Raw genomic sequence first — 27,510 nt, forward strand, 5'->3', positions numbered from 1 at the left:
TTGGTGGATGTCTTGAGCGACCAGAGAAGTGTTGCTATCACAGCGTTCGAATACTTTGCTCCTCAGGCGGCGCCTCTCATGCCGCTAGACAAAAGCGATCGACCTCTTCCAAACACACGGGCCCTTTATGGAGAAGGTCCGGGAGCAGTGGCAACCGCAGGGGACCCGCCACTGCTAGATTGACCAGGTTCGCAAACCAAGGCCATCTCGGCCACTTTGAAGCTACGAGGATGACTTCTGCTGGGTGTATCTCCACTCTTCTGAGCACTTTGCCTATCAGCAGCCAAGGATGGAAGACGAACAGCAGCACGCCAGTCGGCCAGGGCATCTGCCCCTTCTGCTCCTATTTTTCTGTGGTGACCGAAGTGCAGAGCCTTGGCGTTCTGAAACGCTGCCATGAGATCCATGCGGGGTACACCCCACGTGTCACGTATGAGCTGGAAAGCTTTGTCTCTGAGCTCCCATTCCCCGAGATCAAGGCGATGCCGCCTGAGAAAGTCCACCTGAACGTTGTTGACTCCTGCTATGTGAGACGCTGCAATACTTACTAAATGCTTCTCCGCCCAGCTGATCAGCTGCCGGGCTTTCGTGGCCACTGGCTGGCTCTTGGTTCCCCCTTGGCAATTGATATAAGCCACTGTGGTCGCATTGTCGTAAAGAATTCTGACTGACTTCCCCTGGAGGAGAGGGTGGAACGCTTGCAACGCTAACCACACTGCCCTGGTTTCCAGATGATTGATCGACCACTGTGATTCTTCCTGGGACCATTGTCCCTGCACAGACTTCCTCAGGTAAATCGCTCCGCAACCGGAGAGGCTGGCTTCCATGGTCACCTCTGTCCATTTGGGCACCTCCAGGGGAACTCCTCGGGATAAATTGTCTGAGATAAGCCACCAATTGAGACTGGAGCACTCCGTATCCATAAGAGGGAGAGGTAAATTAAACCGTTCGGAGACTGGATTCCAACGCGAAAGCAACGCTGATGGTAAGGGATGCATATGAGCAAAGGCCCAGGGCACCAGCTCCAGGGTGGAAGTCATGGAGCCGAGAATCCCCAAATAATCCCACACTCTGGGGAGACGGCTGGCCAATAAGTCTCAGTCCGAGGTAAGGAACACTCTACCCTGTTGAGTGTCGAATAGAGCTCCCAAAAACTCCAAAGACTGGGTGGGCACCAGTTGGCTCTTGGCTAAGTTGATCACCCAACCCAGTGATCGCAGGAGTTGAAACAGTTTGCGAAGTGCCAACTGGCCAGTGACTCTGACTTTGCCCGAATTAGCCAGACGTCCCGGTATGGATGCACCAGGAACCCCTCTCTGTGCAGATGAGCTGCCACCACAACCATTACCTTTGTAAATGGTCTGGGCGCGGTGGCAAGAATGAAGGGCAAAGCTCGAAACTGAAAATGGCGACCCATCACAGAGAACCTCAGAAACCTCTGGTGGTTGGCCTGAATGCCTATGTGAAGATACACTTCCACTAGGTCCAGTGACGCCAGAAACTCTCCTTTTCTTACCGAGGCAATGACTGACCGTAACGTCTCCATGTGAAAATGTGGCACTGAGGCAGCGGTTTAAGCGCTTCAAATCCAGAATGGGTCAGAAGGACCCCTCTTTTTTGGGGACTACGAAGTAAATGAAATAACGCCCTTTTCGCTGCTCTGCCTGAGGAACCGGAGTGATGGTGCCGAGTTGCAGAAGGCATTGCAAGGTATCTTGTACTACCTGTCGTTTCTCTTCGTAACTGCATGGGGAGACCAGAAACCGATCCGGAAGGCGGTGTGCAAAATCTAAAGCATAGCCTTGATTTATCACAGTAAGGACCCACTATTCAGACGTCACCTTGACCCATTCCTCGTAAAACAGGGACAATATGCTCCCGACAGCTGGAACCGAGGAATGGGTCGGCGTCACTTCATTGGGAAGACTTCACCCCAGATGCGGACTGGGTAGCCCCAGTTCTGCCAAAGCGTTGGCCACGAAAGGGTTGAGACCAAGACTGTTGGCGACCGGACACTTGCCAAAAGATAGAAGCTGGAGCTCTGGACAGACGAAATTCCCGTTTCCCTCTGAATCGAGACCGTGAAGAAAAGGAGCCCCTTGACTTGGGCCTATTCTCTGGGAGTCTGTGAACCTTTTTCTCCCCCAGGGATTAAATCATATCCTCGAGGTCCTTGCCAAAAAGCAATTTACCCTTGAAAGGCAACGACCCCGGCTGAGCCGTGGAGGTAATATCTGTCGACCAGTTTCTTAACCACAGTAGCCGAAGAGCCAAGACTTCAGACACCATGGATCTGGCAAAAGTCCGTAACAGATCATAAAGTGCATCCGCACTATAAGCGATCGAAGCTTCCAGATGCCCTGCTTCCTGTGCTTCTGCATCGGAAAGACCAGCATTAGCCTGTAACTGCTGAACCCAGCGAAGGCCCGCTCGTAAGGCAAAATTGCTGCACATTGCTGCCCGCACTCCCAGTGCTGGGACTTCAAAGATTTTCTTGAACTGCAGCTCCAACTTTCTATCCTGCAGGTCCTTCAGGGCTGTAGCACCCATAACCGGGATTGTGGTCTTTTTGGTGACTGCGGACACCGCTGTGTCCACCTTGGGCACCCGCAGTATGTCATTTGCTTCCTCCGGAAGAGGATATAGCTTATCCACAGCCTTGCTAACTTTCAATCCCAGATCCGGGGTATCCCATTCTCTATATAGCAAGTCCGTGGCAGAAAAATGAAAAGGAAAGGAAGTAGCCAGGCCCCTCATACCCAACAACACTGGGTCTATTGCCCCTAGCCTGGACTCCCCTGGCGGCCCATTAAAGCCTAGCTCTCCGAGTATGCCAGGGATAAGCGAAGCCAACTCCTCCCTCCTAAACAGATGGACCACCTTAGGGTCATCTCCTTCCCCAATGTGAGAGTCTCGTGCTGGATCCTGTATCCACCCCCATCAGAGGCTTGCCCTGTGGGTCCTGGTCCCCTGGGTCCATATCCTGACCCGTGGAATCAGTATCAGTCTGAGCCCCTGTACGCAAAGCCCCTCCTGGCTTTAAAAACCTTATGGAGAAATAAAATAAACTCCGAGGAGGAGTAGTCAGAAGCTCCCTCGGGGCTATCCTCCATTGCAGGTGAGAGAGGCTGTAAAGATTCGCTCCCTCCAGGAAACCCTGGCTGAGGAGAAAGAGAGGAGGCGGGAGAATCCCCTCCCCAAAGCTGCACGAGTCGCTGATCTAAAAGATTCCAACATGGCCTCCGTTCCCGTGCTCAGCGGGAATGGATCTGCCTCAGCTGATCTTGGTGCAGCTAACTCTGAAGGAGCTCGGGCAGCTTTGCCTTTAACCATTTTCGCGGCCCCAGAGGATCCCTCCTCCCCGGGAAGACAAGCTGAGCACAGCCCCTCCCGAGAAAGACGCGCATGGGCCGAGCCACATGCGTGCCACGCAGACGAGGGCAGCATTGGGCAACGGGCCTAAGAAAGCTAAAATTCAATTCTGTAAAAAATAGAAAAATAATCGCGGCCCGCCCAAGCGCCGAGTCAGGGAGGGAAGAGAGCCGCAGCGCCGGTAACACTGACAAAAAAAAAAAAAGTTTTTTTATTTTCTAAGACTTGCCCAGCAGTGGTCCATGGTCGTGATCCGACAGGGTGGAGTGAACCAGGCTCCCCGGTGTCGTACCCAGAGCTGCTAGCTTGGAACAAGAGAGCCCTCGACCCTGTAATGCAGCTGCCTCAACAACCAGTGGGGGATGGCCCCCTCAGGACCTTACAAACCCCCTGGGAGGCTCTTTTTTTTTTTTTTTTTTTTTAAATCAAAGTAAAAATGTTTTACAGACCGAAAACTCTAAAACTCACTACTCTAACTCCAATGAGCAATCAGCACAGAATGTAGGCCTTGCACTTCCACCATCTGCCCGAGACGGAGAAACACTGCCAGACTGTAGGTGGCACCATTCGATATAAGACGGAGTTTTGTTTTGAAAACTTCTGTCTCCAGCTGCTAGAGGGGGGCAAAACCCAGGAGTCTGGACTGATCCCGGTATGTATAGGGAATACATATTGACCTACCTTACTTTAGAAAAAGTAAAGTCATTTCCACTGATTCAACTCTGGAAAACAAATGATCTACACTAATGTCAGTTCAACAGCAGAGAGCTTTTTAGGACAAGCCCAGTGCCTCACCTCACTTTCTGGGTGGTCTCAGACACTCATGTATAATCTCTGGATTTTGAAGGTATCAGAGTCCACTGGATAAAAATCAGGTAATTATATTTAGGTGTTTAAAATTTAACTCCAAAACAATTATGTCAAAATCAAAATACCTAATGAATTGAGCCTTGAGGCTAGGACAGCATGGTAACCATCTCATTCTACAGCCTTAAGGACCACTTCCTCTAAGTCTTGTATTTTAATTGCCTACCAAAGTGCATTTGGGGTTCTGTAGCCCTACAAATTCCAGAATGCTCCAAAACAGAATGTTCTAGCTATCTTCAGAAACCTAGAAACAAATGGTTTGAGAACAGGTTCTTTGCTAGAGTAAAATGAAATTTGGTGGAGTTCAAGTCTATCCTCACTTGGCTGAGCATCAAGCTATGGAACAGCCCAGAAGACAGGACCAAGAGGGCACAGACAGGGGATGTGTGCACTACAGCTGTCAACTCCATTTTGCCTACAGGTAAAACAGGCCCGCCAGTTCTTAATTTTCAGCATTAGAAAAAAATAATCCACAATCACAAACAGAATGCCCACCTCATCAGCCCAACCCCAAGAGGCTGATCCAGTTCTAGTTTACACCTGCATGCATGCAGTGGGACAGTTCTATTGCTCTTATAAATTCCAGAAGATACTAGAAATGAATGAAAGGAATCTCAGCAGGCTGTACCATCATCAGGTGAAAGGGCAAGTGTTCTTCATGGACCATTCCATCTTTTGGTTCCAAAAATGTGAGTTCTCCCATGCCATGCAGAATAAAGAACCAAAAAGGGTCACCTAGTCTTTGACTCCCTTTTGAAAGCCATGTCACTTAAATGTATTTACAGAATAACTGTTTCTTCATCCATGCTTTCTCTGCAACCCTCCCCGGGACCGCCAGCTGTGCCACTCATTATCAGCCGTTTTTGGTGATGAGAAAGTTCAGCAGTGCAACCTTATTACAAATCCAACTACCTATAAACAATTACACTGGGTGTGTGGTTGGTGGCCTAGAAAAGTTTAGCATGTTAGTACATGCCACAGAATTAAGGCTACAACACATGAGGTTAAAATTCGTTAGAACAAAACTAAATCTAATTGAGGTGTCTTCAGATGGATAGAAAAAGCAGGGAAATAGAAATTAGAGGCAGAGTATCAAATCACTGCCAAGAACTGAAATTTTTATTTAACCTTTTACAATTAATCTATTAATTTCCTTTCCTCAAGTCCTGAAAGACCAGTCCAGACAAGTGGGATTACGCTTGTTCCAGCAGGTGGAGGCAGAGAACTATTTTGCTTGCCTAAATACTCTGGAATAGCAGGATATGAAGTCAGTAGCTTATTGCCCTAGTGTTTTCCTTTTGCTACCTTACATTTGCTTCCTTTTATGTCTATCAATGAGCCACATTATGAATGGAGAAGGCAGTTAGCTGGATTTAAAAAAAAAAAGGTTTGGACAAGTTCCTGAAGAAGTCCATACACTGATTTAGGGAATAGCCACTGATTTAGGGAATCAAACTGATTTAGGGAATAGCAGATTTCTTAGGACTCTCAGAACTAGGTTTAGGTCTCACACTGGCACTACCTGTCAAACAGGGGGATGTACATATTTTACTGCCCTGAGGAAGCATGCCACATCTGGATGGGTACTCACCAATGATCCTTCCACTTGGTCTCTTGTAAGATGTTAATGCTGCTACCCACACTTTCAATTAGTTCAATGCCAGAACTTTGTCTAGGCCAGGTGTGGGCAAACCTTTTTGCCCTGGGGTCACTTTACATATCCTTATCTGCAATGAGGGTCCGGGGCCCTTGGACCTCCTTGAGCAGAGGGGGGGGGGGGGGGACACTGGACAAGAAAATCTAAAAATAAACAGCTTATTAGTAGTATTTTCTTATATCCCTACTGAAAGATGTACAATCATAAATGTATTACAAATTTAGTAGGAGGTAGACAGGAAGGTGCATGAGTATCTGAATGAGTGAATGTGTGCATGGAGTACTTCTCATACCTCTAGCATCAATATCCCCTTCCCACTGTACTCAATGTACCCAGCTCTCTCCCAAACCTTCCTCCTCTTCCCTTGTCCTCCACTCCCCCCCTCTGTACTACCTATATTTCTATTAATTTGAGGTATTCTATTTATAAGTCTGTTTTCCACCTTTTTCCCTATCCATGCAGCCTGCCCCCAACCCCATTCATGTTAATATTTGGTGAACCATAGGAAACAACCATGTATGTACCTGTTTTTACACAAGAACATAGATCAAGAAATTAAAGTGGGTATTTAAAAATAAGCATAGTATGCAAAGTTGACAAAGCGTCCAAGCATCTGTTTCTCTGCCTGTTGAAAACCAAAGCCTCAAGTCTACTGCACTTGGGGAAAGTGCAGGAATTACAAACTAAGAAGGATTCATAGAACCTCCTCCTATTTTTTTCTGTTTTGTTAGGAACTGGGGGAACCTTTTGGAGAAGGGGGGAGTCTCTTCCGAAGGGATGAGCTCCACCTTAACCAGGGTGGAACCAGACTGCTAGCGCTAACCTTTAAAAAGGAGATTGTTCTAGTTTAAAAGCTGCTCTAAGGGGAAAGCCGACAGTCGCTCAGCAGCGCATGGTTCAGAGAGAGGTATCTTCAAAGGATACTAATGATGCATTAGAATTAGGGCATCCCCGTCAGTGAGGTTCCAATAATTAGAAAAGTAGTCCAAGTACTAAAAACTCACCTGAGCTAAAAAATTCTAACTTATCCCTATCAATTAAAAAGCACATGAAAATACAAACAAAAAAACAAACTTTGAAATGTTTGTATGTTAATGCCAGAAGTCTAAGAAGTAAGATGGGAGAATTAGAATGTATAACAGTGAAGGTTGACATAGACTTAATTGGCATCTCAGAGACATGGTGGAAGGAGGATAACCAATGGGACAGTGCTATACCGGGGTACAAATTATATCGCATTGACAGAGAGGAGCACCCGGGAGGCGGTGTGGCGCTTTATGTCCAGGATGGCATAGAGACCAACAGGATAAACATCCTGCCTGAGACTAAATGCACAATTGAATCTTTATGGGTAGAAATCCCTTGTGTGTCGGGGAAGACTATAGTGATAGGAGCATACTACTGTCCACCTGGTCAAGATGGTGAGACAGACAGTGAAATGCTAAGAGAAATTAGGGAAGCTAACCAAATTGGTAGTGCGGTAATAATGGGAGACTTCAATTACCCCAATATTGACTGGGTAAATGTATCATCGGGACACACTAGAGAGATAACATTCCTGGATGGAATAAATGATAGCTTTATGGAGCAATTGGTTCAGGAACCGATGAAAGAGGGAGCAATTTTAGATCTAATTTTCAGTGGAGCACAGGACTTGGTGAGAGAGGTAACTGTGGTGGGGCTGCTTGGCAATAGTGATCATAATATGGTCAGAATTGAATTAATGACTGGAAGAGGAACATAGAAACATAGAAATGACGGCAGAAGACGACCAAATGGCCCATCCAGTCTGCCCAGCAAGTTTTGCAGTTTGTTTTTTTCTCATACTTATCTGTTACTTTTGGCTCTTAGTAACCTTTTGGTTCTTTTTCCCTTCCACCCCCACCATTAATGTAGAGAGCAGTGTTGGAGCTGCATCTAAGTGAAATATCTAGCTTAGGCCTGGATTTATCAAAATGCGGTAAGTACCGCATGCGATAGCAAAAGGGGCGTGTTTTATGCTAAGATAGTATTTTTCAATGAGAGAGAGAGAGAGAGAGAGAGAGAGACAGACTGGCCATAATAGCATGTCCCATACATAGGTATTTGTATCCCTAGGATAGGTCCACCTAGTAACTCGAGGTGGGGATTAGGTAAGAGTGTAGGGGGTTAGGGGCCGCTTTCACATTCTACATGAGACGTATGAACAGAACAGTGGTCACTTGTGAAGATTTGCTGGCCTTCGGAGTGAGGAAACTCACTCAAAGATGAGATTTGGGCAAGGGTCTCTCAACCTAGCTTGATGTTACCCAGGTAGAGAGTCCATCAAGCTAGGTTGAGAGACCCTTGCCCAAATCTCATCTTTGGGCGTCTTTTTGAAAAAAGAATATAATACTAACAGAGGACTTTTGGTACACCGACTGAACATTAAACAGGATAACATCCCCTGAAGAAAGGTCTGTTCGCGGACCTGAAACGTGGCCACGTCGGGTTGTCAACTATTACCAGATAAGTCAGGACTTTTAAAATCATTTTATGAAGTCAGCTGTTCATGATATTTAAAAAGAAAAAGAAAAAAATGAACAAATCACACTAAGAAAATGGATAGAGGTGTTTGAACTGGTTGCACATTTCTTAAAAAAATTGGATGGAGGAGGCATGGTTTATGATTATACGCACAAATTTGAGTTCACCCTGGTTGGGGTTTTAAACTCGTATATATGAAACCTGCCCTCCATCTTCCAAAGATTTTTGTCTAATTTAAACAGTGAGGCTAGTCTGGGTCAACACACAGATCCGGCAGCCTCCTGCATGAATAGTATTCGAATTTTGAATGACAAGATTCACAGTTTGTGACCTATTGAGTGTTTAAAGATTTTATCGAAAATAATCCAGAAAGGGGGTTTTTGAATGTGCATTTCAGCATGTCATTAAAGGCTACATTTTGGGATGTTGGGCACTAAGGCAGGCTGATCTACATGTTGGCAGGTCGCATATAATGATACATTGAAAAGGAGGTAAGCTGTAGTTTGCCAACCCCTTCCTGCAGGAAATCTAGCATTGTCCACACCTGTATCTTAAATGGGGAAATACCCCTCTTCCTGCACCAGATCTCAAGAGTTATAAATATAGAAACATGATGGCAGAAAAAGACCGGATGGATGGGCCATACATTTAATTTAGCATAATTCTCACTTTCTTAGAGATCGCCTGTATTTATCCTATGCTTTCTTAAATTCAGATACTGTTTTTGTCTCTATCACTTCCAATGGGAGCCTGTTCCACACATCCACAATCCTCTCTGTAAAGAAATATTTCTTAAGATTACTCTTGAGTCTACTCCCTTTCATCCTTATCTCATGACCCCTTGTTTACAGCCTCCTTTCCATTGGAAAAGGCTCACCTCCTGTGCAGGGAAACCTTTGAGATATTTCAATTACTCTATCATATCTCCCCCTAAGGTACACATTTAGATCTTTAAGTCTATCCCTGTATGAACAAAGGCCACCCTCTGAATGGACACCATCCTGTTTATAATCTTTTGAAGGTGTGACCTCCAGAAATGTACACAGTATTCCAAGTGAGGTCTCACCAAGGACCTATATAGGGGCAATATCACCTCCCTTTTTCTATTGACCATTCCTCTCCCTATGCAGCCAAGCATCTTTCTGACTTTTACTGTCACTTTATCCACCTTAAGATCATCAGATTCAATTACCTCCAGATCCTGCTCTAAAATTTCACTTCCAATACTGTACCTTTCCCTTAGAGTTTTGCATCCTAAATGCATTTACCTGCATTTTTTAGCATTAAATCTTAGCTGCCAGACTTTAGACCATTCCTCAAAATTTGTTAGATCCCTTCTCATGGTTTCCACTCCTTCCACACCTTGTTACATATTTTGGTATCATCAGCAAAAGACAAATCTTTCCCGACAACCCTTCCATCATGTCGCTCACAAAAATGTTTAAAGGAACCGGTCCAAGGACCAATCCCTGAGGCACACCGCTTGTAACAACCCCCTCCTCAAAGAAAGCTCCATTTACCACTACCTTCCTTTCACCTCCTACTCATCTGGTTTCTAACCTAGCCAGTCACTCTAAGATCCATACCAAGGGCACACAATTTATTTATAAGTCTTCTGTGCGGAACTGTGTCAAAGGTCTTGCGGAAATCCAAGTACACTACGTCTAGCGCTCTTCCTTGATCCCACTCTCTGGTCACCCAATCAAAGAAATTGCTCAGATTTGTCATAAGAACATAAGAAATTGCCATGCTGGGTCAGACCAAGGGTCCATCAAGCCCAGCATCCTGTTTCCAACAGAGGCCAAAACCAGGTCACAAGAACCTGGCAATTACCCAAACACTAAGAAGAACCCATGCTACTGATGTAATTAATAGCACTGGCTATTCCCTAAGTATAATTGATTGTCTGTCAAGAATTACCTCTGGTAAAACCATGCTGCCTCGGATCTTGCAATCCATTGGATTCCAAAAATTGCACTATCCTCTGTTTTAGCAGTAATTCTATTAGCTTGCTCACCACAGACTAACTGGCCTGTAGTTCCCAGCCTCCTCCTTACTTCCACTTTTATAATTAGGAACCACATCTGCCCTTTTCCAGGCCTCCAGAACTACTCAAGACTCTAAAGAAGCACTGAGAAGGTCAGTCAGCAGAGCTATCAGGACATCTCTAAGTGCCCTTAGAATCCCACCTGGCCTCGACTTATCTACTTTAAAGTTTAATTAGCTACTCACAAACACATTTTTCTGAAAATTGATTGATGTTTACCTCACTTCCAATCTTATTTGTGTTTGTTTTATGTGGTCCTGCTCCAGGCACTTCCAAAGTAACACTGAACAGAAATATTTGTTAAGCAATTTTGCTTTTTCCTCATCAGCTTCTACATATTCCTCCCCTTCACTTTTGAGTCTCATAATGCCACCTTTGCACTTCCATCACCAACATATCTTAAAAATAAATAAATAAATTAATTAATTAATAAAAGAGAGACTTGTCCCCCATTGTACCATATTTGCGAGTTTTCTATTTGAATTTTCGCTTCTCTTTTTTTCCAGATATTGTCACCTGTCTTCCTCTTTCTGCGATCTCTTGTATTTTAAGAATGCTAAACTATTCTTTTTTTTTTCAATTTATAGTTTATTGAATTGTAGTACATGTACATTGTTGAACATGGTAGTAATACCACAGATTAAATTGGAATACAACCCAGAGTACAAAATGCAATGGATCATATACTTTCAAAGACATCAATTGCAATGCACTCTATTGTACCATATAATAGTGCAAAAACAAGCATATATACTAATAAAGGTAACCCAACTCCCCAATTCCCCCCCCCTTTCCAGGTCTCCGCAGGATATAAACATTTTACACAAAAAAATTACTGTATTGGCTAAAATAAATGACTATAAAACTAAACGGTTCCTGTTGTCTTGTATTTTCTGTTAACCATTTCGCTGTATGTCATTATACCTTTGTGTATGTGTCTGAGGAGCCTCAAAGCTATATAGGCACCCCTGAGGTGAGCACATTTTGAGTATGTAACCATTGTGTCATAGGACGCCATATAGCTTGAAAAGGTTTCAGGTTATGTTTCACAGCAGTGAGATATGATAGGTGATACTGCCTGTGCAGTCTTTGGAGTACCTCTGCCCTTGATGGGGTGTCAGGGGACTTCCAAGCCTTAGCTAATTCAGCCCTGGCCGCAATATAGACTTGGGTAAGGAATTTATTGGTGTGTTTAGAGTAGTCCTTGGATGGTACGTGTAACAAGACACACTTAAGGCTCGGGGCTCTAAATCCCTGCCCTACAGACTCTAGCCATTCAAAAAGCTCTTGCCAAAATAAGATTACCTTTGGACAGTGCCACCAAATATGAATATAGGTAGCAATATGGCCACATCCTGAATGCTAAACTATTCTCCCTTACTTTTTCAGTTACTACTTTAGAAAACAAGTCTCTTTTTCCTCTTCCTTTTATTTACATTCCTAACCAAAAGATCAGTTGCCCTTATATATCTCATTTTAGTTTTGCCTACTGCTTTTCTTCTTCCCCTAGATTTGCCCATCCAGCTAACGACTCCTTGACGTACTCCCCCATTTTGAGAAAGTTAGTTTTCCTGAAGTCTAGGATCCTCATCTTAGAATGAACCTTCATCTCGTGTCGTCCTACTATTGAACCTCACCATCCCATGGTTACTGTTTCCTAGATGATCATCCACTACAACATCAGGAAACATCAGATCCAGTATCACCCCCTCCGTGTTGTTTCCATTTTCAGTTGACAGAGCAGTTCTCCTTGCAGAGAATCTAGGATCTCCTTTCTTCTAGAAGATACTGCAGCTGGGATGTCCCAGTCAACATCTGGAAGATTAAAATCCCCTAGCAGCAGCACCTCCCCTTTCACAGCATTCCTGTGAATATCCTCCATTAAATTTCTATCCATCTCCTCTGTCTATAATGGAGGTCTGTATATTACACCAATATAAAATGGATGTTCCATTCTCTTTCCAGATTCACCTTACCTCGTTAAATGCAGCAATGTTTGGCCACCTTAAGATCATCAGATGCAATTACTCTCAGATCCTGCTCTTCCTTTGTGTTTCGAAGAATTTCACTTCCTATACTGTCCCTTTCCCTTGGGTTTTTGCATCCTAAATGCATTACTTTGCATTTTTAGCATTAAATCTTAGCTGACATTAGACCGTTTCCAGAGACTGCCAAATGCCAGGGATGTGCATCACTTTGTTCCTCTCAAAAGGGTGGCGACCATTGCATCCGAGTAGACCCTGTTTTCCGTTTTCTCCTTTTAATGGGACACAGCCAGCATGGATTTACCCAAGGGAAGTCTTGCCTCAAATCTCCTACATTTTTTTGAAGGGGTGAATAAACATGTGGACAAAGGTGAACCGGTAAATGTAGTGTATTTGGATTTTCAGAAGGCGTTCGACAAAGTCTAGTATGAGAGGCTTCTAAGAAAACTAAAAAGTCATGGGATAGGAGGCGATGTCCTTTTGTGGATTGTAAACTTGTTAAAAGACAGGAAACAGAGAGAAGGATTAAATGTTCTGTTTTCACAGTAGAAAAAGGTAAACAGTGGAGTGCCTCAGGGATCTATATTTAGTCCTGTGCTTTTTAATATATTTATAAATGATCTGGAAAGGAATACGACAATTGAGGTTATCAAATTTGCAGATGACACAAAATTATGCAGAGTAGTTAAATCTCAAGCGGATTGTGATAAATTGCAGGAGGACCTTGCGAGACTGGAAGACTGGGCTTCCAAATGGCAGATGAAATTTAATGCAGACAAGTGAAAGGTGATGCATATAGGGAAAAATAACCCTTGCCGTAGTTACATGATGTTAGGTTCTATCTTAGGAGATACTACCGAGGAAAGAGATCTAGGCATCATAGTGGATAATACATTGAAATCGTTGTCTCAGTGTGCTGTGGCGATCAAAAAAGCAAACAGAATGTTAGGAATTAAGAAGGGATTGACAAATAAAATGATGGATGAGATAATGCCTCTGTGTCGCTCCGTGGTGAGACTGGTTCTTGAATACTATGTGCAATTCTAGTCGCTGCATCTCAAAAAAGATATAGTTGCACTGGAGAAAGTGTAGAAAAGGGCAACCAAAATGATAAGTGGCATAGAATGGCTGCCCTATGAGGAAAAGCTAAGGAAATTAGGACTGTTCAGTTTGGAGAAGAGACGACTGGGGGGGGGGGGGGGGGGGAGGAGAGGAATATGATAAGAGGTCTACAAAATCATGAAAGGACTTGAAAACGTTAATGTAAATCTGTTATTTACTCTCTCAGATAATAGAAGGACAAGGAGGCACTCCATGAAGTTAGCAAGGAGCTCATTTAAAACAAATCAAAAAAATTATTTTTCACTCAGCGCATAGTTAAGCTCTGGAATTCATTGCCGGGGGATGTGATTACAGCAGTTAGTGTAACTGGGTTTACAAAAGGTTTGGATAAGTTCCTAGAGGAAAAATCTATAAACTGCTATTAATTAATAAGCAACAGTAACTTGAGATTTATTTAATGTTTGGGTACTTGCCAGGAACTTGTGACTTGGATTGGCCACTGTTGGAAACAGGATACTGGGCTTGATGGACCCTTGGTCTGACCCAGTATGGCAATTCTTATATTCTAATAGCGAGGCTGTAAGACAGTAATGACTTGGGTCTTCCATAACCATCAGACCCTGGTAGAAAAGGTCCCTGGTACCTGTAAGCCTTACCAGGCTTGTATATCACAGAACTTGGCCAGTCAGGTGCTATCAAAATGACCTGTCATGGTCCACTACCCTGCAGGGTGTCCTTGAAATCACTGGCCAAGGTAGGAACTCCATAGTTTGTCTGCTGGTCATGGCTGGATCTGTGCATCCATCCCTTCTGAACCTTTTTCCCAGGTTTGACTGGGAAATGGCCTCGACGTTCCAATGGGTCACCATAAAGTCCCAGTGCTGCTGTCTTCAGGCATTCGTTATGTTCGCAAATGCCTCCTCAGACAGTTCCTATTCTCTGGAGAAAGTCCACATGCCTGTTTTCCACTCCTGCTATATGACTCACCAGTAGTTCTTTTATGTGGATCTCTGCCCAGCTCATCAGATTTCTCATCTCTTTCTCTAACTGCAGGTTCCATGTGCCCCCTTGCCTGTTCATATATGCTACTGCCATAGCACTGTCCAATAGCACTCTTATTTATTATTATTTATTTTTATATACCGACATTCATCTCAATTGAGATATCACAGAGGGCTTACAATCTAAGTTTTTGTACCTGAGGCAATGTAGGGTAAAGTGACTTGCCCAAGGTCACAAGGAGTGACAGCGGGACTTGAACCTTGGTCTCCTGGTTCATAGTCCACTGCTCTAACCACTAGGCTATTCCTCTTACAGCTGTTCCCTTCAACATGGGGGGAAAAGCTTTTGAGTGCCAGCCTGATTGCTCTTATCTTCAGATGGTTTATTGACTAGAAAACGTCCATTACCAGCCACTTGCCCTGTGCTACTTGCCCTTCACAGTGGGCCCCCCAGCCTGACATTGGTCGCTAACATTACCTAGTTGGTGGATCCAGACTTATCCTTACTAAACAGAATGACATTGATCAACCACCATCATAGACTCCTCCTGGCCTCTGCTGGTAGAACAAATCTCTTTTCATAGCTCTGACATTGCAGGTAATGATTTTGCAAAGGGCATGTGTGTGCCCTTGCCCAGGGAACCGGATCTATGGAAGAGGCCAATGATCCCAGAATATCCCCTTGGGCTTCCTGCCTATCAATTTCTTCACCTGCACTTGTAGCTTCAAGACCCTCTCCTGGATCATGACGACCTGTCCTCACCTTGTGTTGAAGCATGCGCCCAGGTATACTAGGGACTGGGAAGTCTATAACTGGCTTTTGGCTTAGTTTACAATCCACCCTAATGTCTCCAAGAATTGTCTCACTCTTAGAATAGACTGCTCACTTTATTACCTCAACTTGGCCCTCAAAAGCCAGTTATCCAAATAAGGGTCGACTAGGATCCCTTCTTTTCTTAGTGCAGCTCCCACTACTATCACAACCTTGGTGTGCAGTATTGTCGATACATCAAAGGGCATGGCCTTGAACTGATAATGGTTCCCTGGAACTATAAAAACTTCAGAAACTTTTGATATGCCTCCCTGATGGGAATATGCAGATATGCCTCTGCCAGGGAAGTAAGAAACTCTCCTTGCTCTGACTATGTATCCACTACATATTGCAACCTGTAGAGATAGGCTAGCTAGCTCAAAGAACCTCTTAAGAGAGATTCTATCTTCCAATCCTGTGTATCCTTGAGGACTGAACCCCTTCTACTAGAATAATGTTTTTTTTTTGTTACTGCTGTGAATGAGGCGTCTACTTTTGGAACTTTAAATAAGTGGCTTATCTTCTTTTGCTGTAAAGGATACAAATTTCCCCATCGTATTCCTAACTCTTAGGACTGTATCCAGGGCCTCACATTCTGCCATTATCATTTCCTTAATGGCTGAATGGAGGGGACAGGCTCTGACAGGTTTCCTAATCCTAAACAGGATCAGATCTCCATGCCCTCTATTTTCTTCCCCTCCTCTGTGAGGTCCAATGACTGTTCCAATGTGAGGATATTAGAATGAGAATGCATCTTTGCCTTCATGTAGGTCACCTTCCCCGAGCCCTGCAGATGTTTCAGGTTCTCCGTGCCAATAGGGAAAGCCCCAGTGAGAATACTGGGGAGTGAGGTACATCCCTCCCCAGTTGGGGCCTTTTGACTCCTGCTTCCTGTTCCCCAGGGCATCTGGAGAGGATCTGGGGCCTTTGCATGCTCTATGCATCAGGAAGATGAACTATGTTGACAAATCCATTTCTCCTTTGATTCCCATTAGGCCTGGATCTTTGGCCCCACTATCTAACTCAATTGGGCCTACTTCGCCTTCAGCATCATCGCCCCATTCTGTAGTCCTTTCCCGGGCTGCTGCCCCCTAGAGCTCCTGCTGTGCAGGTATTAACTCCTCCCCAGAGAGTGTACCTTTCACATCACTGCTAAACCAACTTCCCTCTTCAGGAGTCCCTCTCCAGAGTTCTCTGGTGTATCACACAACATACAAAACAAGCTCACTATCGAGCTCTGCTTGCGGTTGCCACAGGTAAGGCATTTCCTGTACCTTTCCGACATCACTCCGCAGAAAGGAGAATCTGCTACTGTTGCTGCTTCCTTACAGGCAGATGCAATAAGAATGCACGGTAAAATGGGCACTCATACTGAGTGCCCATTTTCTTAATGATTGCACATCCATGGTCCCTGGGCGCCCGATGCAGTATGTAAATTAGTAGCTAAGCTAAAAAAGGACAGGCAAGAGACAAATTGTGTGTCCCCAGCTCTCAAAAACACTGGGCACCCTGGAGACATGGCTATATGTGGGTTAGGAAAACAATGCTCAATATGAGTGTCTGTTTTATTCCGCCACAGATAACTCATATGCACAATATACACGCATGCCTGAAGCGTGTATATTATGTGCCCAGCTCTTCCTTTTTTTTTGTAGCTTTCAATCCCTACAAGCTGTGGATCTTAATATCACAACAAAACTAAGGAGGAAACACTGACAGCAGGATTTTTTGTTTTTTTCTTGAGCCCTTGGCTTGTAGTATAACTTAATGCCAACTTGGGGCTGGCATTAAGTTTGCTGCGGGATTTTTCTGCATCATATGCAATAGCTAATAGCCTCATCTACATGGCATTTACATGTGATGAGTGCTATTAGCTACGCACTTGTTTTGACGTGCGTTTTGGAGAAGATATAGGCAAGCATGACCTTAAAAAAAAAGGAAGAAGTTCTCTACCGCCACCTGCTGGTGATCATGCATAATGTTTATTTCATTCTTGATTAATCGCATATCATACAATTATAATCTATGCGATGTACAATAAAAAAAAAAGTGTCCCTCCAGCCGCAGCGTCCCTGAGGTGAGCACCAGCAGGTGCCCAGCGCCCACAAGAACGGCGGGAGCCAGAAGAAGGGCAGAAAAGTGCCCCGAAGAACACCAGAGCGGCCCTGCCTCCTTGGCCGGGAGGCCTGCCCCCGGTGACATCACAAGGAAGCGCCGAACCCTCCTTGAAAGGAAGGCGTACTCCCCAGGCATCGAGCGCTGAAGGAGCGCGACAAAGGGGCACTCCCCTTTGTGCAGACCCCAAACCCAGAAAATTTACTGCTACACTCCACAAGAAATGGCAAACATTCAAACCCCTGACCACATCCACCTCAAGTCCCACAGAAAAGATCAACACACGGATAACCCACAGAAGGAAACAAGAAAAAAAAAATCAAAGAAATATTGTAAGTACCAACACTCAAACATCACTCACATCAGCACTAAGACCTACATAGCAATATCATTCCTTCTATTCAATGCACAATCCATAGTGAAGAAAATACCCGTCATCTCTGACCTACTTGACGATCACAAACCAGACTTCATAGCCATCACAGAAACATGGATAAGAAACACCGACCCAGTCTTAATAAACCAAATCAATAACCCCATCTACAGAACATTTTCAATCCTCCGACCAAAAAAGGAAGGAGGAGGTCTAATGCTAATCATAAAAAAAAAAAACCCTACAGATGAAACTATTCCCAACCAACACCCACTCACCACTGGAAATGGCACTATTCGACTCACCTTTACTACAAATCTGTCTGGTACACTGTCCCCCCAATTCACTAGATTGGAACTGCTCAACACTGATAGAATTCTTCCTGTCCAAACTATCAACAAACCCATCATCATCTTAGGAGACTTTAACATACACGTTGACACAATCCCCCACTCCCCCACATGCAACGCAATAACAGACGCCCTATCAACCCTAGGACTAAGTCAAATCATCAAAGGCCCAACGCACAAAGCAGGTCACACACTAGACCTCATTCTTCATCAATACTGACATATGGGCTACTAACCACACAAGTATCACTAATATCCCCTGTTCGGACCACTCTCTAATCCACTCTAATCTGATTTCCAACTGGAAATTTACAACAGAGAAAAAGCCCACTTAGATCCTTCTCCTACCGCCCAACCTTTAACATTGAGATACTTCAAGATAATCTACAAACAGAACTATCAAACATAGACCTATCTAACGCAGAAAACGCCACCTCCTCCTGGCTCAACATCACAAAAACAACAGCAGACAAGATAAACTCCACAATAAAAAACCCAAAATACCAGAACCAATGGTACAATGACAACATCAGATCAGCCAAACACGAACTCCGAAAAAAAGAAAAAACCTGGAACAACAAAACAACTACACTACTGAATGCCTACCGAACATACTTAGCACACTACAAAAAAAACATATCCACAATGCAAAAAAAGATTTCTATTAAAAAAAAAATAAACAAATTCCAACACAACCCAAGAATGCTCTTCAATATCGTGCATAGTCTAACCAAATCCTCCAATGACCAGACATCACCAACCTCCAAGCTCTCAAGCAACGACTTTGCAGATTTCTTTAACGAAAAAATCAAAACACTCATAAACAACAACTCGCAAGACCCGAAAATACAAATCAATCAATCACCAAGCTGGCCCAACTTTGATTCAGCATCATCACTGGAAATCCAAACTATTATAAAAAAAATGAACCCAGCTAAGCACCCTATTGATAGAATACCCATACAGACGATCAAAGCCATCGAACCTTCAATAACTAAAACATTAACAGACATCGTGAACCTATCCCTCACAGAAGGAAACTACCCCAACTGCCTAAAATCAGCAATTATCAAACCCATACTGAAAAAGACCAACCTTGATCCAGAAAACCCACTAAACTACCGACCCATATCAAACCTACCATTCATTGCCAAAATTATTGAAAAAATCGTCCACTCCCAACTCAGCGACTACCTGGAAAGGAACAACATCCTACTCCCCACACAATTCGGCTTCAGGAAACAACTAAACACTGAATCACTACTCCTATCATTAAACGATACCGTGCTTAAAGGCTTTGACAATGGCCACAGCTACCTTCTAGTACTACCAGACCTATCAACAGCCTTCGATACGGTAAACCATTCACTACTGATTGACTGTCTCTCCAAAATTGGTGCAAATGAAAAAACCCTACAATGGTTCTCATCCTATCACAAAGGACCTACCAGGTGTCAATCAATGACACCCTCTCAAAGAAAATAAACCTTGACACTGGAGTTCCCCAAGGCTCCGCATTACCTGCGACACTCTTCAACATTTATCTTCTCCCTATATGCCACTTCCTCTCAAACCTTAAACTGACCCACTTCATATATGCTGATGACATCCAAATATTTATCCCAATACACAACTCTGGAAAACACCTACAAAAACAGCCAATTACCTCACCAAAATAAAGCAACTACTAACCAACATGAGACATCCTAAACATTGATAAGACAGAAATAATCATGCTGGATAGAAAGAACAACCCTCTGCACCTACCATCACTCAACATAATGAATCAAAAGAAGGCAATCTCCCCTCCATGCCCGCAATCTAGGAATCATAATTGATAAGGAACTATCCTTCAAGAACCACATCACCGCAAAAATCAAAGATGGATATCACAAACTCCTAACCCTAAGACATCTAAAACCTTTCCCCCATCGACTTCAGAACAGTCCTCCAACTACTCTCTTCTCCAACCTGGATTACTGCAAATCCCTGCTATTCAACTTACCTCTCACCACCATCCGACCACTCCAGATCCTTCAAAATACAGCCGCCAGAATATTCACAGGAACTAAAAAGTACGATCACATTACTCCAACTCTCATATCACTACACTGGCTCCCAATAAAATACAGGATAGATTACAAAATACTATCCATAATACACAAAATAATATGAAAAACAAACTGGCTAAATGCATCCATAAAACCTTACTCACCAAACCGAAATCTCTGTTCAGTTAACAAAGGTCTATTAAAAATTCCACCTGCTCGCCAAAAACGTACCTTAACTCGGAAGAGATCCATATCCCTATGAAGTCCCGAACTGTGGAACACCCTCCCAACAGAACTGAGAACACAGCAAAATTTAAAAACCTTCAAAAAAGAACTAAAAACTTGAATGTTCACCAAAGCACCCAATGACTCTATGTTATAACTCCCCTCCCTACCGGCACATATAAACATGTAGAACCAATCCAAAGCATGTAATTTAACCTGTACAGTTTAACAACCGAACTATGTTTATAACGCCTACAATAACTATGTTAACAAGCACGTGAATTTGTGAATTTTTTGAACACTCTGTTAAACATCGAAACTTTGTAAACCGTTGTGATGGCAAAACCGGACGGTATATAAAACTTGATAAATAAATAAATAAAATCAAACAATATAGTACAACAAACTCAAGGAATGAACCATACATAGATATAAACAAATGAATCAAAGCAAATAAAAACATCAAAAGGATAAAATAATTCTACAACAATGGAGCAAATATTCGTAATAAGATCAGGTAAAACGAGAACAAAACAAAATAGTAAAAAGTTAAGCAAACAGCATAACCTTAAAATTAAAAAAAAATAATATATAGATATTTCCTTTACTTAATTAGACGAGAAGGCTTGCAGAAAAAGAAAAGTCTTTAAGGCTTTCCTATATGTAAAATAATCTCTCTCTAAGTATAGAACCAAAGGAAAAGAGTTCCAAAGACTTGGAATGGTCTGGCAGGACGAAGAGAAAGAAAAGGTTTTCTTTACACTTCGCAGACAGGAATGAATCGGGCATTTATGGCTTCACATTATTGGGTCAAAATAACGCAAGTACTCAGGCCTCAGAGCAAGGTTACACGTGAAAGCGAGGTTTCCTTCTCTCCAATACCTGAAGAGTGCTAAGCGCACTGAGGGCCTACTCTGTATTCACTATAGAGTGCATTTTCTCTTTGGAATAAAAATTGTTACAATGAGCATTTGCTACCGCAGAATAGGACCCCCAGAAGAACCTCCATACAAGAATCGTGAAGAAGACTGTAAACTTATTATAGCCTAAAGAGAAAAAGCAAGTAGTCAGGGCCAGTCCGGGTGAAGAACCACAATAAGCCTGCAAGGGGCAGTCCAATGGATTTTACTTTAGAACTCATCTGTGTGTAGTTAAGAAAATAAAAGGAGTATTACTTAAACTACTCATACTTTTGAGAACAAACAGCAGCACAGGCAATGGAGGTGCTCTATCTGCAGGATCTACAATACTTTATGTCATTTGCCTCTTGCCCTGTGTTTAATTAACATCATTAAGTCTTATTAAAAACCTTGAATTATTCATTCCCAAGTGAACCAGATGTTTGGTGATAGGAGTTTCCAGAGGAGTGTTCTAGATAAAATAAGCACCTAACCATCTGCTGATTTTAAATTGTTCATGTGCTAATAAAGAACTTCTCCCAGTAATCCATTGGCTTCTATACATCTCTTATGATCACTGCTGGAATAACCCCACTGGCCTGCTTGGCTAACAGATCAGTGGCATTACTGCAGCGTTCTCAAGTGCATGAAAGCTTCCCAACACCATATCTGTAAAGCATGGGTAGCCATGAATCTAATGCTTTCTGGCTACTGTTTACAGCAGCTTATAAAAACTCCTGCCACAGACGTTCTCTCGTCTAAAGGAAATGATATTGTGGTCAACAACATCCAATAGGGGCCAGGGTGTTTCTCAAGTAATTTCTTTGAGTTATCTTTAGGAGAAATTCAGAAGAGTAACAGCATCCCATGGTTAAAATCAGTACACTGCTAATAAGATCCCCTCACATCTCCAAATCTACCACCCAAAATAGACTCTTAACTATAAAGAATGCTTGAATAAAGACCACAGGTACTTTAAAATGGAAGCAGTCTTGGTCAAAGTGACTCCTACAGAGAAGTTATGAGTTTACACAATCCTAACCTTACCTATGGCAGCAAGGCATTTTCTTTTAAACGACGTTCTCGGGTCAACCACACATCAAATGACCATGCCTTAACTTGGTTCCTGCATTATATTCTGCTAGAAAATGATTTTCAGCATTTGACAACCAGATGCAATTTGCAAGATTCAACAGGAGATTGCTTTCTAATTTTATGTATTTGAACTGTCCCCTTCATTATGATATTCCCTGGAATATGCAGCTGTCAGTCCCTGTCCCTGCTATTGGGTATACATTACTGGGCTAGGAGGCTAGAATGTATCGGCCAGATTAGCAGGATCGGTAGTAAGATTATTGGGGTAGTAAATAGGGGTTTGTGCAAGTCACCACTAACAGGACTGTGCAGGCAGAATTATTGAGGGAGAAGGAAAATTAAGGAAGGAACATGGAATGATTACTGAGAATAAAAAGGAGCAAAGGAAGACTCACTAGAGTAGAAAGCAAACCCGAGGCGGTGAGGATGCATGGTAGGTAACAAGGTAATACGATTTGTGGAATAAGTTTGGGGATGGGGGGGGGGGGGGGGGGGGGGGGGAGGGAGGGAGAGTGAGGATCCTTTGGTAGGTTTGAAGACAGGGCCATGAGGATATTTACAGAGTTTTGGAATACAGGTCAGATCAATGGAATTGGGCTGTCGGTAGTAGGGAGGGAAGAGGGGTGGTGACATATGGACGGAGTCTTGGGCCACCGATGAGATCACTGGTGGAGGGTTTGGAATTGGACTATAAGGCATTTGAGGTGCGAGTCACTACCTCCACTCCCTTCCCACCTGGTCAGCGAAGTCCTCAGCAGTTGCCATCATGTCGCTGTAGCCCATGTTCCAGTGCTAGCAGCTCCTCGGCGGTGGGAGGAAGTCGACGGCCGGCTCAGTGCTCGCTCCACCTCCTCCACTGCCACGTAGGCCGAGCCTTAAAGGGGCAGGCACCTCGGGAGCTCATAGGCACAGAAGGAAATGTATTTAAAAGGAGACAACATAACATTAACAGCCCAAGCAAAAGTATAGCAGAACAAAACATTTGCGTTTTAAATACCGATTTGTTCTTATGTTATTTGAAAAAGAAACGGAGGAGAGGCTCCAGTGTACAGGAAACCCCGCCCCATGGAGCCAGCTGCCCGCGTGTTCCAGGGCTAAGGGCGAATGGTCATGCGCCAAGGTGCACAAACAGTTCCCCCCTCCTCTACACAGCCTCCCAGCCTGCGATCCTCAATCGCAGGGATCGTGAATGAGTACGCATGCGCCGCACTGCACGGTCAGCCTCCTCCACCTCGTGCCCTGCTGCCTTCCTGCCTGTGGTCGGCGTGTGCGATGCTAATGCGCATGCCCCGAGGTTTCCGTGGCTACAGACCAAGCAGCGCCAACCCTGAGGCCATGGAGCATTATAGTGTATGTCGAGAGCGCCGGTTGCACCAACTTCGAGCTCCCAGCTGGCTGATCTAGAACTGCACTGTTTGTTGAATGCATGGATTTGTAGTTCTGATTATCCTGTTGATTTCTTGCAGCGAGAAACATGACTAATTAATTCTTCTCCCCAGTTATATATACCTTGTTGTAATGTAACTTTATGACCTCTTTGCACTTGTTAATGTTTCGTTTCTGCGTTTCACACCCCCCTTGTTATATGTAAACTAGCATGATGTGATTTCTAATCACAAATGCCGGTATAGAAAAACTCTAAATAAATAAATAAATTAAATATGACTATAAGGCCATGGATGCAATGGGCAAAACCAGGACTAGATCAGCCTCTAATTAAAAAAACAGTGCCACTTGTTAACTTTGTACCAGCAGTGTCCCTCACAGCTTTCTCTGTTCCCACAGAAGATAGAGACAACGCCCACACCGTCTGGAGCTCTCGGACAGATGCTGGTGGTGGAAGGTGTGGAAGAGAAACAGATCAAGAAGTTTGTGCTCAAGAAGGTGAGCTGGGACTGGAACAAGCACCCAGAGTGCTACCACCATTAAGAGCTCTCTCTGCCTAGGACTTGCAACTCTCATGAGGTCTGGAGCTGTACCTGGCCAGAGCACCAACTGCCCAGGCCTGGCACCTGGCTTTGTCTGCCTAGGGCTGGCATCCCCTATCAGAGTCCCAGTACTTTCCCACCATAGAAAGTACTGGAAAATTAATAGGACATGGGGCATTCTAGTAACAATTGTGATTCCAAACCCATTCACACCGACCCACACCCCAACAATGTAACCCCCTACTGCCTCCCTTTATTCGTCCCTACCCACCCCGGCCCCCCCTACCCCCTCCAATCCTCAGAAGCCTCCCCCAGCTAACCTCCCGAAGCCTCTACCAAATCCCCCAGCCAATCCTACTCTCATAAGCAATGTCACCATATCAATTTAGAAATGTTTCTCTCCAGCCCTAATATAAGTTACCTCAGTACAATGTAAAATGTTATGAAATATGTGACCTCGTTACAATGTATATAAGTGTTATATGTTATTTAAGTGACCTCATTACAATATAAAATGTTATAAGATACAAATTACCTCATTACAAAGTAATATCTTATATATATATTAATATCTTTAATGTTATTTTAAATGCTATCCCCTTAATATATCATATTTGTTACAATTTACACCCATTTCTTTAGATCATAGATAAGTTACCTCGTTACAATGTAAAATAGGGGCACTTAGAGAAGATAAGGCCATCGCGGAAAGATTAAATGATTTCTTTGCTTCGGTGTTTACTGAAGAGGATGTTGGAGAGGTACCTGTAATGGAGAAGGTTTTCATGGGTAATGATTCAGATGGACTGAATCAAATCACGGTGAACCTAGAAGATGTGGTAGGCCTGATTGACAAACTGAAGAGTAGTAAATCACCTGGACCGGATGGTATACACCCCAGAGTTCTGAAGGAACTAAAAAATGAAATTTCAGACCTATTAGTAAAAATTTGTAACTTATCATTAAAATCATCCATTGTACCTGAAGACTGGAGGATAGCAAATGTAACCCCAATATTTAAAAAGGGCTCCAGGGGCGATCCAGGAAACTACAGACCAGTTAGCCTGACTTCAGTGCCAGGAAAAATAGTGGAAAGTGTTCTAAACATCAAAATCACAGAACATATAGAAAGACATGGTTTAATGGAACAAAGTCAGCATGGCTTTACCCAGGGCAAGTCTTGCCTCACAAATCTGCTTCACTTTTTTGAAGGAGTTAATAAACATGTGGATAAAGGTGAACCGGTAGATATACTATACTTGGATTTTCAGAAGGCGTTTGACAAAGTTCCTCATGAGAGGCTTCTAGGAAAAGTAAAAAGTCATGGGATAGGTGGCGATGTCCTTTCGTGGATTGCAAACTGGCTAAAAGACAGGAAACAGAGAGTAGGTTTGAATGGGCAATTTTCTCAGTGGAAGGGAGTGGACAGTGGAGTGCCTCAGGGATCTGTATTGGGACCCTTACTGTTCAATATATTTATAAATGATCTGGAAAGAAATACGACAAGTGAGATAATCAAATTTGCAGATGACACAAAATTGTTCAGAGTAGTTAAATCACAAGCAGATTGTGATAAATTGCAGGAAGACCTTGTGAGACTGGAAAATTGGGCATCCAAATGGCAGATGAAATTTAATGTGGATAAGTGCAAGGTGATGCATATAGGGAAAAATAACCCATGCTATAATTACACAATGTTGGGTTCCATATTAGGTGCTACAACCCAAGAAAGAGATCTAGGTGTCATAGTGGATAACACATTGAAATCGTCGGTGCAGTGTGCTGCGGCAGTCAAAAAAGCAAACAGAATGTTGGGAATTATTAGAAAAGGAATGATGAATAAAACGGAAAATGTCATAATGCCTCTGTATCGCTCCATGGTGAGACCGCACCTTGAATACTGTGTACAATTCTGGTTGCCGCATCTCAAAAAAGATATAATTGCAATGGAGAAGGTACAGAGAAGGGCTACCAAAATGATAAGGGGAATGGAACAACTCCCCTATGAGGAAAGACTAAAGAGGTTAGGACTTTTCAGCTTGGAGAAGAGACGACTGAGGGGGGATATGATAGAGGTGTTTAAAATCATGAGAGGTCTAGAACGGGTAGATGTGAATCGGTTATTTACTCTTTCGGATAGTAGAAAGACTAGGGGGCACTCCATGAAGTTAGCATGGGGCACATTTAAAACTAATCGGAGAAAGTTCTTTTTTACTCAACGCACAATTAAACTCTGGAATTTGTTGCCAGAGAATGTGGTTCGTGCAGTTAGTATAGCTGTGTTTAAAAAAGGATTGGATAAGTTCTTGGAGGAGAAGTCCATTACCTGCTATTAAGTTCACTTAGAGAATAGCCACTGCCATTAGCAATGGTTACATGGAATAGACTTAGTTTTTGGGTACTTGCCAGGTTCTTATGGCCTGGATTGGCCACTGTTGGAAACAGGATGCTGGGCTTGATGGACCCTTGGTCTGACCCAGTATGGCATTTTCTTATGTTCTTATGTTTTATGTGATATCTCGATCGAATGTCGGTATATAAAAGTAAATAAATAAATAAAAATAAATAAATATAAGCTTGCACTATTATATTACAAGAGATAGGGTCCGCAGAGAATACTGGCTGCCCAATGGAATGATCTGATTATGTGGGAATTTGAACTACTTTGGGATGATACGCATAAAATCACTGCCAGACAGAATAGATGGACCTTTTTGGCCTTTATCTGCTGTCATTTACTATGTTACTATGAAAGAATGACATTGGACAAAAGGCAAATTGAGATCCAAAACCTATGGCCTACATAATACTTAATACCTGTGGATGATTTTAGAACTTTAGTCCAGGCATTTTTGTTGACTGGAATTGATTATGGTCCAAGGAAGCAAACCGGTAACCGATCCAATGTGACGAACAACAGAAGAATGAAAGGATGGATCGGTAAAAATGGACTTTTATTGGAACTTGCCCGACTCTGGCCGAGTTTCGCTCTGCCGAGCTGCCTCAGGGGCTGTGGCACATAAATATAAACAATTAAAAATGCACACAAACATAAATATTTGTATAAACATATGACTTATGATATAAAACATATTCAAAAAAATATATTAAAAGAATATATTAAATAGTAAAAACACTTAAACATGGAGACAGTGCTTGTTTTGTGT

At 43.2% G+C, this 27,510-nt stretch overlaps 2 protein-coding genes across 5 annotated transcripts in view; one reads left to right on the top strand and one right to left on the bottom strand.

Moving 5' to 3' along the window:
* The window catches only part of SURF4 (surfeit 4), a 44,415-nt gene extending 20,862 nt beyond the window's left edge, over positions 1-23,553 (bottom strand). The window contains exons 1-2 of one of the 2 annotated variants that reach the window (XM_029611162.1): positions 23,413-23,553; positions 23,151-23,314 (exon numbers count right to left, since the gene is read on the bottom strand). In XM_029611162.1, coding sequence (XP_029467022.1) covers positions 23,151-23,198 — 48 coding nt within the window. In that variant the 5' untranslated portion in view covers positions 23,199-23,314; positions 23,413-23,553. Of the gene's footprint in view, positions 1-23,150 lie in introns of both variants that reach the window. The other variant, XM_029611163.1, reaches the window with a different exon arrangement.
* STKLD1 (serine/threonine kinase like domain containing 1) overlaps positions 23,510-27,510 on the top strand; it is a 154,248-nt gene continuing 150,247 nt past the window's right edge. For 2 of the 3 annotated variants that reach the window (XM_029611146.1, XM_029611147.1), the window contains exons 1-2: positions 23,510-23,765; positions 24,201-24,299. In XM_029611146.1, coding sequence (XP_029467006.1) covers positions 23,520-23,765; positions 24,201-24,299 — 345 coding nt within the window. In that variant the 5' untranslated portion in view covers positions 23,510-23,519. Of the gene's footprint in view, positions 23,766-24,200; positions 24,300-27,510 lie in introns of those variants that run through there. The other variant, XM_029611148.1, reaches the window with a different exon arrangement.

The sequence above is a fragment of the Rhinatrema bivittatum genome, chromosome 8, assembly GCF_901001135.1.
Source record: "Rhinatrema bivittatum chromosome 8, aRhiBiv1.1, whole genome shotgun sequence".
NCBI lineage: Eukaryota > Metazoa > Chordata > Amphibia > Gymnophiona > Rhinatrematidae > Rhinatrema > Rhinatrema bivittatum.